This window comes from Saimiri boliviensis, chromosome 1, assembly GCF_048565385.1.
Source record: "Saimiri boliviensis isolate mSaiBol1 chromosome 1, mSaiBol1.pri, whole genome shotgun sequence".
Taxonomy (NCBI): domain Eukaryota; kingdom Metazoa; phylum Chordata; class Mammalia; order Primates; family Cebidae; genus Saimiri; species Saimiri boliviensis.
Window position 1 is genome coordinate 97,654,411 of NC_133449.1, and position 14,783 is coordinate 97,669,193.

General features: G+C 46.4%; 1 protein-coding gene across 5 annotated transcripts in view; it reads right to left on the reverse strand.

Annotated features, from left to right (window-relative positions):
- Positions 1 to 14,783, reverse strand: part of IL1R1 (interleukin 1 receptor type 1) — a 75,352-nt gene that overhangs the window by 22,412 nt on the left and 38,157 nt on the right. For all 5 annotated transcript variants that reach the window (XM_010333646.3, XM_074400626.1, XM_074400638.1 and 2 more), the window contains 2 exons: positions 5,333 to 5,409; positions 33 to 99 (listed from right to left, as the gene is read on the reverse strand). In XM_010333646.3, coding sequence (XP_010331948.2) covers positions 33 to 93 — 61 coding nt within the window. In that variant the 5' untranslated portion in view covers positions 94 to 99; positions 5,333 to 5,409. The remainder of the gene's footprint in view (positions 1 to 32; positions 100 to 5,332; positions 5,410 to 14,783) is intronic.

The following is a 14,783-nucleotide window of genomic DNA, read 5'->3' on the forward strand; positions in this document are numbered from 1 at the left end:
CAGACAAGAAAACAAAGAAATAGTTAACTTACCAGCCTCCAGAGAAGAAATCAGGAGAGCTATGAAACAAGTAAGTCTGAGTAACACTTTCATATTCTCCTGGAGAGATGGAGGAATGGAAGAAAGACAAAAGCAAAAATGTTACTTTTCCAACAAATCTCTTAAACTAAATATGTCAACACCCGCCCTGTTCCCACCCTCACCCACAAGTCACAGTGATGAATTAGTTTTTCTACATCACGAATGTTATCATGTTGGACTTCTGGTTAGCAAATGGGATGGTGACAAAAAGGGATAAAGAGTTTTCAAAATATTGAGAACAAACTCAATGACTTAAGATTTTAAACATTTTCATCTGCTGTCCCATTATACATTTCCAGGCTTGCATCCCATTTAAACTTCCCCAAATCTAGTCTACATCCGAAGTCAGCTAGGCACTCACCCCTAAGCCAGCTCACCTCCACTTGTGTGATTTGTTCCCCACTTGGAATGTACCCTGCTGCCAGGACCCACTTGCAAAATCAACCCACACTTCTAGGCCAGCCTTCATTTTGTATTTCAAGATACTAAATTGCTTGCACAATACAATATAGCTATATAGAAATCACCCAAAAAAACCTAAAAGAAATGATAACATATTAAAATTGGGTTGGGTGGGTTTCCCCTTGTCTAGGATTTCTGTACTTTCTAGAATATCTGCAATTAACTTTGTATGAAAAAAAGGGACTGGAAAGGAAAAGAAGAAAAATCTCCACAATCCCCTGGTAGTTTAAAAGTCCCCACCAACACAGCATCAGCTACAACAGATAATGGGTTAGCAACAGGACTACGTGTTAAACTGAGGTCCTGGTAACTGATTGATTTAATTACATAAGGCTTGTCCACATACATGGCAGGGGGCAGAATCAGGTTTGGTACTTGTCCAATATAGCAAGTCTACAGGGAGAGCATGCCAATGGCTTTACCTACAAAACAGTATCAAGTGAATGTAAAAGAAAAAATAATCCTATTTTGTCTACCTTTCCACATTAATATTCAGTGTAGCCTTTTTCTTCCTGAGTGTTCCTGTCCTGCTCCTGAACACCGACCTTGTGATGATACACAAGCTCCAGTGTTGTGTCTCCAGCTGAATTTTGCACAGATTTACTCAAAGGCCCCTGTGTACTTCAAACTCAGTAGGCCCCCCAAGACCAAACCCATTCTCACTCCACCAAATGTACCTCACCCCATGCTCCCCACTGCAGTGACAGGCACAGCACTGCTCTGAACCTACTGGATTACTCAACAAGGGACCAGGGATAAATGATATTGTGACCACTGCCCCGCAAAGCTGTGCTCTCTCCCTAGGAGTCTGTCTCCTTAGATCATCATGCCCACCCCGCCACCCCAGTTCACTCATGGCCACTGGTGATGCTGCTTTAGCTCAAGCAATCTCCAGCTCTTGCCTGGATTCATTATGGCAACAGGCTCCCTACTGGGCTCTCTGCCTTCAGATTTATGCCTCCAGTCAATCCAAAGCCTACAAACTACCCATCACCATATGATCTGCTCAAAACACCCTCACTGGCTCCCCAGTGCACCCACAAGTACTCCAAACTCCCCAGCAAAGCCTATGGCTTCCTCACGGAGAGGCTTTGACTTGCCTCTCCACACCCCATGTCCCGCAGCACATTCCACACTCAGGCCTCACCTGGGCAGGTGCTCCAGCCTCAGAGACATCGCCTTCTCTATTCCCTCCACCTTTCACCTGACTACCTCCCACATCTGTCCACATCTTGGCTCCAAGGAAACCCCCAGACCCCTTGCCTGGCTTCTTCCTCCTCTGAGCCCCCACCAACCCATGTGTTCACCTGCCACAGCCCTGAGCACACTGTGCTGCAGTTGTCCTGGCCAGAAAACCTCATGGCATCAGGAACCAAGGCCAGCTCCCCTCTGCACCCACAGCACCCAGCACTGTGCTAGCAACAGAAGCCCTTAATAAAGTCTCCTGGGATGAATGAAAATAATGAACCTACTTCCCCACTTGGAATGTGCCCTGCTGCCAGGACCCACTTTAAAAAATCAACCCATACTTCTAGGCCAGCTCAAAGGTCATGCCTTCATTTTATATTGCAAGATAATAAATTGCTTGTATGATAGGATATAGCTACATAGAAATGCACCAGAAAAGACTAAAAGAAATGATAACAACATATTCAAATTGGGTTGGGTGGGTTTCCCCTTGTTGGGGCTTTCTATACTTTCTAAAATATCTACAGTGAAATTTGTATGGAAAAAAGAGAAAAAACTCTAATCCCTTCTGCTCAACCTAGGGGCAATGTCTAGAGTAGACCATGTAATTCTGCTCTTTGAACTGCCTTTTAATTTTTACAGGAGATTAAATTTGCCTATATTCTTATCTGTAGCTGTAAGTTAGTAAATAGGAAAACATAAAATATTTTAACACAATATTCATTCAGAGTCTAACAACATGCAGTCATTTGAATATTAGCTGGAAAATGTTCTTTTTATGAAGGTGTATTATGGCTGGGTGCAGTGACTTACCCCTGTAATCCCAATACTTTGGGAGGCCAAAGTGAGCAGATGACTTGAGGCCAGGAGTTCAAGACAAGTTTGGCCAACATGGTGAAACTCCGTCTCTACCAAAAATACAAAAACTGGCTGGGCATGGCAGTGCATGCCTATAATCCCAGCCATTTAGGAGGCTGAGGTAGGAGAATCACCTGAACCTTGAACCCAGGAGGCAGAGGTTGCAGTGAGCCAAGATCAATCCAAAGTGACTGCACTCCAGCCTGGGTGACAGAATGAGACTCCATCTCAGGAAAAAAAAAAAAGTGTATAGGTATTTTTTTTTAAGTTGCAACATGCTTTTTCAACAAATACAGGGAAGAAAGATTTTCTAAGCATGTGAGACATACCCATTCATATTCTCCTCACTTTACCCCCAGTATCAGGACGATGATCCCTGAGTCTGGCTCAAGTCTTGAAACCTACCTCAGAGCAGTAAAACTGCATTCCTCCAATATCCTTTAACTCTGACCCTTTATTCACATTAATTGGCTTCCCAAAACAGTCTAGAATACTAGTATTATTACCATCTCTACCTTTAAACTATATTCAGATGATTAAATAAGATAGAGGCCTTTGAAGCCCTATATCCTGGTCTATGAACTCTTTCTGTGATTGCATGAAGTGTGTTTTAAGTCTTTGTGATAGAGAGGAAGGAAAGAAAGGGTTAAAATGTTTCCCAGTCACCAGTTCCAGGCCAATCTGCTATGTGCATTAGTTTATCAATAACAAAATAAGGGCATTGCAAAGTCACCTGAACACTGCCAGCTGTTGGTTCGTTTAGTTACAAGATCTGGCTTGTCTGATGGTTAGGCAGGGGAGAAGAAAAAGAAGATGTCTGACTGAACTTTATGGAGTGTATCATGAGATATAAACCCAAATTAATTGTGGACAATGTTTAATCACAGGTCCAAGGCCGGTGGCCTGTACCACAAGGCAGGGTGATATTGGACACAACTCTCCCTGGGCCCCAGTGTGCTCATCTGCATGACGGGCAACGAACCAGCTGATGCTGGGCCCCATCCTCCTCTAATAGACTGTAAAAAGGTAAAGAGCCATGTCCCCTGGGTCCAAGTTTACTTCTGCCCCAGAGCTGCTCTGGGACACAGTCAGGGGGGTGGGAGTGGCCATGTCCCCTCAGCAGTGGGCTTTTGGAATCCATGTCATAGATCCCCAGGACCCTGCGGCAAAGAGTTGACACTGAGCTTGGGATGGGTGTTAAGGATCACGTGACCAAAGGGAGTGAGGACATCAGAAGGGAAGGAGGTGAGGGTTGCACCTAGATTAACCCACACACTCCCAACAAAAATTAACACAGACCCCATTACGCCCTTGAATAACCCAGAAATTCCAAGGCAGAGCCAGACCTGACCAGCCTCTAAAATGCTCACAGTTGAATGGCTATCCAAGTCAGAAGTCCCTCAACATAGATAACATATTGAGTAAAAGGTCAGCCTCTGTGCCTCAGTTCCCCCTTTTGACAAGCATTTGTCACTGATGGTGCTGTGTGGGTGAAATGAGTGACCACATGCAAAGGGCTTAGAAAGGTGCCTGGCACATGGTCATTCCCAATTGCTAGCTATTGGAAATCGCCCCATGCTCTGATGACAAATAACAGTTTTCATAAAGTGTTTTCAGTTAACCATCCATTTCTTTATTCACTCACTGCTGCATTCAACAATCCTATATCAAAAATCTACTTGGCTTTGGGAACAAAAATAGGAACAAGGGTCCCAGGGCCTGGGTCCAGAAGCTCAGCAGTCTCAGGGAATGTGGAGACAGAGTTAGAATATAACGTGGGGGTGTCTACTGAAAGAGCCATGACCAGGGCAGAAAGGGAGACAGGGGCTAACTCAGCCTGGAGGAGGCAGAGGGGAGGATCCAACTATATTATGTTCTGGAGCATAAACTGGAGGTGGGTTCTGAGGGGGAGGCTGAGACGCCACAGGTTCCCACAACATGCGGAGGTTTGCTGAGGAACTCAGGCTGTCATTTGCATGTGGCAGAGAAGTAGGTATGGATTTTAAGCCATGGACTGGTGTATGTTAGATCTCCATTTTTTGTAGACATTTTGGCACCTGTATGGAATATAAACTGGAGACAGGGGAGCTGGGGAGAGCAGGCTGCCACAGAGGTCCACAGGAGAGAGGATAAGGGATGGGCCAGCCGTAGTGACAGACAGGCAGGAGGGGACATATCTAAGAACACTCAGGGCCGGAGGGGAGAAGCAGGGACCAACTGGGCCAAACTCACTGAGCTGGGGCCAGGGAGAGGAAGGGCCAGGTTGGGGGGCAGGTTCAGGTACCCACAGACAGCTCGGGAAAGATGCTCAGAGGGTGTCACCCACAGCATCATAGACTCAGGTCTCTTGGGACGAGGTAGGCAGTACTGACTCTAGCAGAAAGCAAGAATTTGAGCACGTGGTGACAGTGGAGTGAAAATGAACAGCAAAGCCTAGAAGGGGCTGAAATTGGGGAGAACTTGGATGCAGCACTGGGACCCCCAATTTCACAGGTCTCCACTGAAGCACAGCCAAGATGACCTGGGAAAGAGGACAGGCATTGGCTCTTACTGGGGCTGAAGCCACCTTCCACAATTTAATAAAACCATCAAGCTGCCCCAAAGTGTAATGTGTCAACAGAAATAAAATATTTTTGCATACAATGGGACATAGTCCAGGGCCCCTAGATCTGAGGGTGGAGGGGTTCAGCTGTTTGTGAGAAAAGGCCGGCCGTCAGACTCTAGGATGACCCAGCCCTGTTACCTTGGAGAAGGCCTTGACTTTTACCAAGGAGTCCAGCTTCTCAGGAGGGAATCACCATCTTCAGCGGGAGCATCTACCTGGGGAAGGAAGAACACACAAGTGAAGTGTGAACGAAGAGGTCTAAAGGCACCAATTGCTGTGAGGATCTCAAAAGGTGTGTATTAGTTCATTTTCATGCCGCGTTAAAGAAATACCTGAGACTGGGTAATTTATCAAGGAAAGAGGGCTTAATTGACTTACAGTTTTGCATGGGTGGGGAAGCCTTAGATAACTTACAATCATGGTGGAAGTGGAAGCAGGCATGTCTTACATGGCAGCACGAGAGAGAGAGAGAGAGAGAGAGAGAGAGAGAGAGAGAGAGAAAGGAGAGAGTGCAAGGGGGGTAGTGCCAAACACTTTTAAACCTTCAGATCTCATGAGAACTCACTATCATGAGAACAGCATGGGGTAAATCTCCCCCACGACCCAATCACTTCCCACCAGGTCCCTCCCTGGACACATGAGGATTATAATTTGAGTTGAGATTTGGGTGGGGACACAGAGCCAAACCATATCAAAGTGTCAGAGGTCATGACATTTAAATGGCCATGAAAATGAGTCCAATGTTTAATAAGTGTATGTCCCGTAATCCTTGGGACAGAATACTTTCAAGAAATCAAATCACAGGGGTAAAGAATACAAAGAGTTTGATAACCACAAGCTATTTTGGTTAAATACGTGCACATGGCACTTTGCTAGAGACCAGATGGAGAAATGAATCAAACCACCTCTAGGGATGTCATGGGTCAACGCACATGAAAACAGGGCTTGAGCTTTGCCAGAGAGAAATGCACCAGAGGCCAGAAAAAAATGAACAGCCTCTGTTTTAGAGGAGGTATCCTCACTCTTCCATTACCAAGCACATTAACATCCCTGCACCCAGTATCACATAATTTAAGTCAACCTCGAAAAGCTGAGTTGTGGTAGCCCTTCTGCAATGTCCTACAGATCTTTCACCATTTATTCACCTGCTTTTGTGGCTATCTTTTAGTATTTAGAGTTCAATTTTTTTTCTTAGCTGAATCATTTCTTTGGGCCTTTGAAAAGCTTGTAAGACCTAAGCATAAGGTTTTTTAACTCTCATCAATAAAACAGCCTGACTAATTCAACATGAAATATTTTCCTTAGACTACACAAACTAAATTACAAGCTATTATTCACTTTTAGGCAGTACACAGCATAACATAAGGTATCAGAGGTGCATTGGCCCATCAATAGGAATCATATAGCACAATTTCAAAGGGGAGACCCCCACATCCTCCTGCTCCCCATCCTCAGACAGTGCCCTCCTGCCTGACCTCAGTGAGTGTGCCCCAGATATGACAGCGGCTGTTGGGAATTATATAGTGAATGGCACCAAAATGGATGGAATGGGGGAGGGGGAGGAGGGTGGGAGGGATGGATTTATTTGGGAGGCCCAGGAAGTTTCTTGCAGAAAAGGTGACTCCCTAATCTCTTCTAATGGCCACATTTTCCCTCCCTTTTCCCCCAGAAACTTGACTTAAGAATTTATATACTCACTGCCTCCATCCCTCATCCATTGCTGAAGCGACCACTGTGTGCCCTCTAAGCTTGCTGGTCCTCTGAGATGCACTGCCCAGGCCACCACCCCTCTTAGGTTCACTATGCCAGGACCCCTCCGTCTCCAGCCCGCTGGACATCTCTCCAGCACCTGGCCATCCCACCGCCCCTCCTGCCTGACCCCTGGGAGGAGGATCAGTGCCCCCTACTCTTCTGCCTTCACTGTCCAGCTGGGTCTGTGCCCAGCCCTGGCTCCCCGCCTTGCCGTTTATAAGCACTGTGCCATTCCACTTCCATGAGCCTCTACAGCACTTCGCGAGTCTGGTAGTCAATTCTTCCATTCCTAGCCTGGCAGCTTCTGGGATTTCTGACCATCTCAGAGGTGATTCTGATCAGAAGCTTCTCCCAGGGCCCTTGCAGACATCCGCTCCTCCAAAGCCAGTTATGACAAGCAACACAGGTTCACCCTCGTACAATGCACCAAGGTACCTCGAACTGCTGGCTCTGGGCCCCCGGATCTGGCAATATTGGGCAGCTCCCCTAGTTGTTGGCATTCCCTACCTGGGTCAGGGAAGAAAGCAGTACAGAGGAGACCCTCCCCTCTCCCATACCCACGAGGAGACCCATCCTACATATCTTGCATGTCTGTCATAAGAGCTCAATAAATACTTGTGAAAGAAAGGAAGGAGGAAGAGAGAGAAAGAGGGAAGGAATCCACCTACTTACCTACCCACCACCTTTGCATGAGACACATGGGGATGAAAACCCAGCGTAGAATCAAAGAAGGAGAAGGATGGAATTAGGGTACAGGATGTAGATCAGATAATAGGATTGCAAGGCGAACCATCACTGGGGTCTGGAGATGGCCAGGATCCCATAAGAGAGTGGAATCCTTTGCAAGGAGTTAGACAAAGGGCTCACACCCAGATGGCTGTCGAAAGAGCTGGGGTTGGGCATGACCCAGAGGAGAAGAAACTGCAGGAATAGGACTAGAGACTGAGAAATGTTACTGCCAGAAGCATGCTAGGTAAACAAAGCTCCCTTATTCAGAACCAGTTCATCAAAGGCCATTGCAGTTTTTAAAAATGACTTACAACGTACCTTTAAAAAAACACCAGTAACAATAAAAAGTCACAGATATATGTCACTGTGTTATTTTTCAGATTGAATTTTCCACATAAAATAAAATAAGAAAGAGAAAAGGATTAACTCATTCAATACATTAAGAAGCCACCGTATATGATTCCCCCTGTTCAGCCTTCAAGGAAGGATGCCTACGTTATGTGTGAAACCCCTGGACTGGCTAACATCCTCTCCACAGCAGCTCCCAGACAAGGCAGCAGGGAGTGCATCAGCATCAGATGCTGATGTCCAGATCCAGGAGTTAGCCAGATCCTAGGGTGACCCAAGGCCTAGGCTAGTCATCCCCACTTGTGGAGGCCTTGTCCATTCCCTGTAGCACAGCACGGCTTTACGTGACAATCACACGGAAAGGCTCGTGATTGTGAAGATCTTCCGGAGCACAGCCCCAGTCGCTGTCTGGTGATCATGATGTATTTGGAAACACTGAGGTATCACAACATGACTACAGCAGCACATGCGACACACACACAAAGTTACTTGTTGGTTAAAGATAAAATGAAAATGCAGATTTGAGGCATAAAACAATTTCCTGCTAGATCCAGAATGAGAAACTGCAATGCGAAACAAATTATAAAAGTAGAAATTAAGTACAAGAATTAACAATGATCATATTGGCCCCCAACAAAAACCCCTCTTCCAGGAAGGACTGACTTCATCCAACAGCGCCTTCCTGTCCCTCTGCAAGGAATTGCATACCCAGTGCATGAACAGGAAAAGTGACAGCTAGGGAGAGAGGGCTGTCACAGGAACCCAGGTTTATTCCTCAAGGCCTACGGCCCAGTGCAGGGGAAGGAGGCATTTTTCCTGCTCTGCAGCCACAATGCATTTATTAAACGCCTTCTTTTTCTTGAGGAATTTCCCATAATGTTGAGGACCTCCATTCTTATTCCTGAGGAATTCCCCCACATTGTGAGCCCTGCCTTCTAGGATAGAAGCTAGGCACAGGCAAGGTGGCACATAGCAGATGTACCCTTATCAGAACCTCCTGGAGGTCCACTTCTGGGGACAGTGGCAGCAGAGGTGCCCAGAGCTGGGGGAAGCTCATCCTGGCACATGGCATTCTATGTCTGTCCAAACACAGGCTGTGCTATCCTCACCGTGAGACCTGCATGGAGCAGTCCTGCCACATGGCTCCTGCTGCGTGTAGCTACATTCATCTCCACTCCTCTGTCTCCAGCCTCTCCCCAGCTCCATCCCATATTGGGAGGGGCCCTGAGTGTGCACACAGGTAGACGTCTAAGTCCACACATCCATGTCTATCCCCCTCTGAACAGCCCTGGCCAGTCTATGTGCCAGGCAGTAGAGTCCATGGAAATGACCACACAGGCCCTGGAATTAGGGCCCAGGGTGTTTAGGGAGGGAATTCAGGGGTCCGAGGTATACAAGGAACGTGGTTAAGAAGAGGGAAGCTGGTGGGTTAGGATTAGGCCAAGTGGACACATCCTCTTGGCCTTCCACACTTCTCTCCATGCTGAGGGATGTGTTTGGCCAAGTTGCAGTGCAGAGCCCTCCAAGGCACAGGGCCAAACCTCTACAGAGGCCCAAGGAGAGAGAACAGACAGCAGGTGACTCCTCCTTCTTCCAAGGACCTGACACAATCTGAAATTTACAAGAATATCCTCACAGTACTTTCTACATTTCCACCTGATAGCAATAACACGCTCTTCTACCTTCCCATGGAGTGATGAGCTAATGCATTTACAGCATCATTTAATACAGCCTCTCATTCCTAATACTAACCAATACGTGCATATGTGTAGATCTGATGTCATGGAGAAATAATCAGAAAATTAGGCTCCAACTTATTTGGCCATAACTGAGAAGTGACCATGGATGAGTCCCTGAAAAATCAAGGGCTAAAGCAGATTCTTTAGCTCATGACATGTCACAGCCCATGTGTTCTACTGTAAATTGGTGGAAATGTGTACAGGGAATCTATTACAGCGCTGAAGCCAAGCCCATAATTATGATATCCTCCTGTTACCCCTTTGTTTGTTTGTCTTTGAGACAGGATCTTGTTCTGTTGCCCAGGCTGGAGTGCAGTGGTGCAATTACAGCTCACTGTAGCCTTGACCTCCTGTGTTATTCCTTTGTTATAAGAATTCAGACAGCTCCTGTAATCCCAGCACTTTGGGAGGCCGAGGCGGGTGGATCACGAGGTCAAGAGATCGAGAACATCCTGGTCAACATGGTGAAACCTCGACTCTACTAAAATTACAAAAAATTAGCTGGGCATGGTGGTGTGTGCCTGTAATCCCAGCTACTCAGGAGGCTGAGGCAGGAGAATTGCCCGAACCCAGGAGGCGGAGGTTGCGGTGAGCCGAGATCGTGCCATTGCACTCCAGCCTGGGTAACAAGAGCGAAACTCCGTCTTAAAAAAAAAAAAAAAAAAAAGAATTCAGACAGCTATCAAAAATTCCCCATCATTGTTAAAAACAAAAATGTCAGTTTGAAAGAGAAGGTAACATAAACATACAAAGCCACGGAACCACATGCTTATGGAAAAGACTTCAAACATACATACTTACACAAATCCTGGCTTTGAATCCACAAATTCCCAGGGAGAAGCTATAGACAGCCAGAGATCCCAAATTCTACCTCTCTAGGTTACTAATTTAACCCAGATTTTCTAGGAGACGTTATTATTTGGCTATTAGAGCTAGCATGGCTCTATTACGAGGTAGAAAGAAAAGTCTCCACAGTTGAGGCATCAAAGCATCCCTTACAGTGAGTGCTTTGGAGTGCCAGGTGGAGCCTTTGCTTTTCATTTCCCAGAAGGAATCCCTGGGAGGTAAAATCTAGAGACACCATCCTAAGCAAATGCTCACAGTCATCTCTATCCAATCCTGATCATGAGAAATGGAATTAAACGGGCTCCACACACTCACACCTGTGGGGCAAGTTAGAGGGAAAGACCTACCCCTAATGGTCACAGAGCCCACCCAGGAAGTTCCACACCCAAGCTAGTGCAGGAAAGTGTGGAAATAACCACAGAGCATTCTGAGGACCACCACGGTGTGTTCCAAACGTGACACAATGGTTTCCATCCCGTGGAGATTAGTCACCCACACTCTATCACATGCACACAACCCAAAAACCCAACTGTGCATTCAATGTGGTCACCTCTGATTTTCCCCCAGAGAAACAGCTCTACCAAACTATGAGTAAACACTCCCACACCAGAGAAATAGAAACTCCCTTACCATCTCAGAAAGCCCAGGAAACACCAAGCCTGATAACATTCCTACTGGTAGAGGAATCCTAACGCCTCTCTCATAGTTATCAATGGTTTATTTACCCATATAAACGGGAGAAGGAAAGTTTTATTTTTACCATTGAGGATGCACAAGCATACGAATGTACAAAGAAGTTTCAAGCGTTGCTATGAAATCCCAACTATTCAGCTAATACAAGGAGAAAAGCCGTAAGATTGGTGGTTTCAACTAAGGCACGTGGTTTTTAAGGGCAAAAGGGGTAATGAGACACAGAGAGACAGGATCACTGTCGCCAGATGCCACAGACGGGGATGGACCTGCCCCAAGCCTCTTGACCACTAGGTTCTAGGTTGAAGTCTGACTTTTCCACCTCACCCCTACAAACCTCCTAGGGCTCCTGGACCACAGAACCAGAACCCAGAGACATGCATGGGCCTCATCTCCTGTCCTTGTCCCCTTTCCAAATGTCCTGCCTTGACCTTCCCAGGCTCTCCCATGCCTCCAACACACTTCCTCTCCAGCCACTAGAGGCTACAATGCCAAGATCACAATTGCACCGGACTTGTCAAAAAGTTGACTGAAAACGAGAGACCCTCCTCCCTGGATCACTGCCTCCCAGTCAGGCAAGAACAGCTGTTTCTCAGATTGGGATCCATAGACAGTTTCAGAGGACTAATCCTTCTCTACAACAATCTTTACATTGTTTTCACTTCTATAATTTTTTACTGGGGTGAATATTTTTCAACATACTGTACATGGTGAAACACAAAACTTAAGTGGACAGTTCCATAAACTGCAACAACTGTGTGCACCAGGAATACTTCATCAGGATGTAGACCATTTCCAACACCCCTCAAATCTCCCTTGTGATCCTTCACCCCAACACACAAAGCACCAACCTTTCTGATTTCTAATTTGATATCTTTGATCCTTTAGCAGGTAACAGAGGTGCATTCCTGATGGCTGGCTTAGACATGTCCAGTGCCCCCACTATTTCAGTGCCCACACCTGCAATAGCACATTAATCATTCACTGCCCAGCAATGCAGGGAAAGCAGTGGTTCTCACTGGGGTGGATATGGCCCTTGAGGTGGCATTTCAGAACCTGTGGGGAAGGGGACCCTGGATGATCAGGATGCATTCAGCATTGGAGGCCATCCATGATTGACATCTGGAACAACACAGGCAGTTCTGCTCCGTAAAGACCTGTCCTGCATGACCTCCAGGGGTCTCACAGGCGTTCATACTGATGGAAACATATTTACAGTGTTTGAAGCCTGGCCCTTAACTCCCTTCCACATTTATATAAAATGTGTATGTTGTTGGCACAAGTTTATACACACTAAATTTTTCAAGAATGCAATTACTATGAAAATTGAGAGAAGAATGGCCTTTGACTACCATCAAGACCTTGACCCAAGAGTCACACATCCTTCAGTGGCATCTGGATGGCTGCTGAGACTCACCTGTTTCCACCCCATGTCAGCTGTCCTGCAGCCTACAGAAAGCACTGGCTTACCTTACTAGGTTCTAGTTCAGCTCAGCTCAAGCGTCTGCACACTGAAATGCATAATTTTAATACAAGCTGCTTTTATTTCTCCTTAACATCTAAGTATTACATTGATTTTTAAAAGTTGTGCTGTAGATAAATTTTGCTGTATCATTATAAATTATAAAAGGAATGTTTTAAAATGTTTGCATTAAGAGAGGTGTTGAGTTTTAATGAGGTGAGACCCACTGATGGAAAGTGACACCATTTAACTTTTCATTTAACTCTTGGTCATTAGTCATTGGCTGTATTTTATCTATGAGTTCTCAAGTTTGGGATGCCAAATGTGCAGAGATCATCATGGTTAGACCCTTCCTGTCCACAGCTCGCTGAACCATGATTACTGAACTGCACTTGCAGGGAAGGTCATTTCAAGAGACCACTGAAAACTCACTATTCTCTCCTCTTTTTCAGGTACCTTTAAAAGAAAAGTCCCCACTTCTCTTTGTTCCAAGAATGCTTTTTCTCCTGAGCACTTAGCTTTCATCTTGAAGACACTGGTGGCTATGATCTGCCGGGTTTCCTCTTTCCCATTGCCTACAGGACAGCGTCTTTATGTTGTCACCCTTGGCTACGTGTTAGAACCACCTGGGGGGCTTTGAAAATACGCATGCCCAGCACGGCCCCAGAGATGCTAGTTTGTTTGCTCTGCATCCAGTCCTGGCATTTCTGAGTGCTTCAGGCAGTGCTAAGGTGCAGGCAGACCTAAGACTCAGCCTTCCCTCCACATTCACAGCCCCACTTGGGTAAGTTTACCAGCATCTAGGTCATCAGGGTTTACACTACACACATCAAGCCTCATTTCAGGCTCCACTCCATCTCCACTCTTATTTTCCTTTTACCCCACTTTTAATTTACGGCACCCCTGTCTTCTCGTGGGCATGAGTCCTCTTGAGAAGTGACAGAGGTCTCCATCATGCTGCCATGTGTGTGCTCCCGATGTGCACAAATAGGAGACAGCACGAATCCAAGAACATACAAGTTACTGGGGCCTCAAAAAGCTCTGGTCTCTTTCAGAATGTGGTGAGATAAGTCAGTGCCAGGACTGCCCACACACTCCCTGTGCTAGGCATGCCCAGGAGGCTCCAGCAGCATTTCCTGGAAGCACAGCAGACAATCAGAGGAGAAAAGGGCTGCTGACGGTGCAGGTCCTTGTCTTGTGCCACCAGCCCACCTCACAACCTCGAGGAGAGGAAAACGCAAACCAAGCACCCACTCACGGCAACAGATAGGTAGCATCGTGCAGCTGTGCCATCAAAGGTGAGTCCCAGGTGCCCCTGACAACTTCTTTTATAATAGCAAGTACCAAGTGGATCCATTATGTAGCACAAGAATATAAGGATCTCTGCCCTTCTCCACCCCCTATACTGTGGTAGTTTCACCGCAATTGTCCAGCTTGACCCCTCTCATTACTGAGACGTCTTCTCCATGATATCCCAGCTTGCAGGTAGACACTCAACTCGCACTGATACATCCCGGCCTCACAGTTTCTATCCGCCCTGGTCACTGTGCATGGCCAAGCCATGTAGCTCCGCATTCTAGAGCTCCACATCCTAGGAACTGAGGCAAGGGACACCATGAACGTGGAGAACAGCAACCCTGCTATTCTCTAGGGAACCGCAGAGCTGCATCTGTGCCCATCCTCATCCTCTGCACTGGAGCTGCTGAGTGGTGTCCTCCAGGCAGCCAGTGCATCCACACCCTTGAACAAAGGGCTGAATTTCAAAGACCGCCCCCTTTTGAAGAGAGACTGCCCAGATCCTATGACCTTACCAAGAGGACACACGTCCATGAGAGGACAGTGGTTTTCATTTGCTGTATTCACTGTTTTCTCCCCAGCACTCAACAGTGCCTGGCACATAGTAGTCAATAAATGTTTAATAAATTAGCAAATCTAATATTAAGTAGTGTTTCACCAATAGTGAAAGGTAGACTCAAAAGATGTCACGGGTTTGAGAACCATAAAAAAAAAAAAAAAAAAAAAA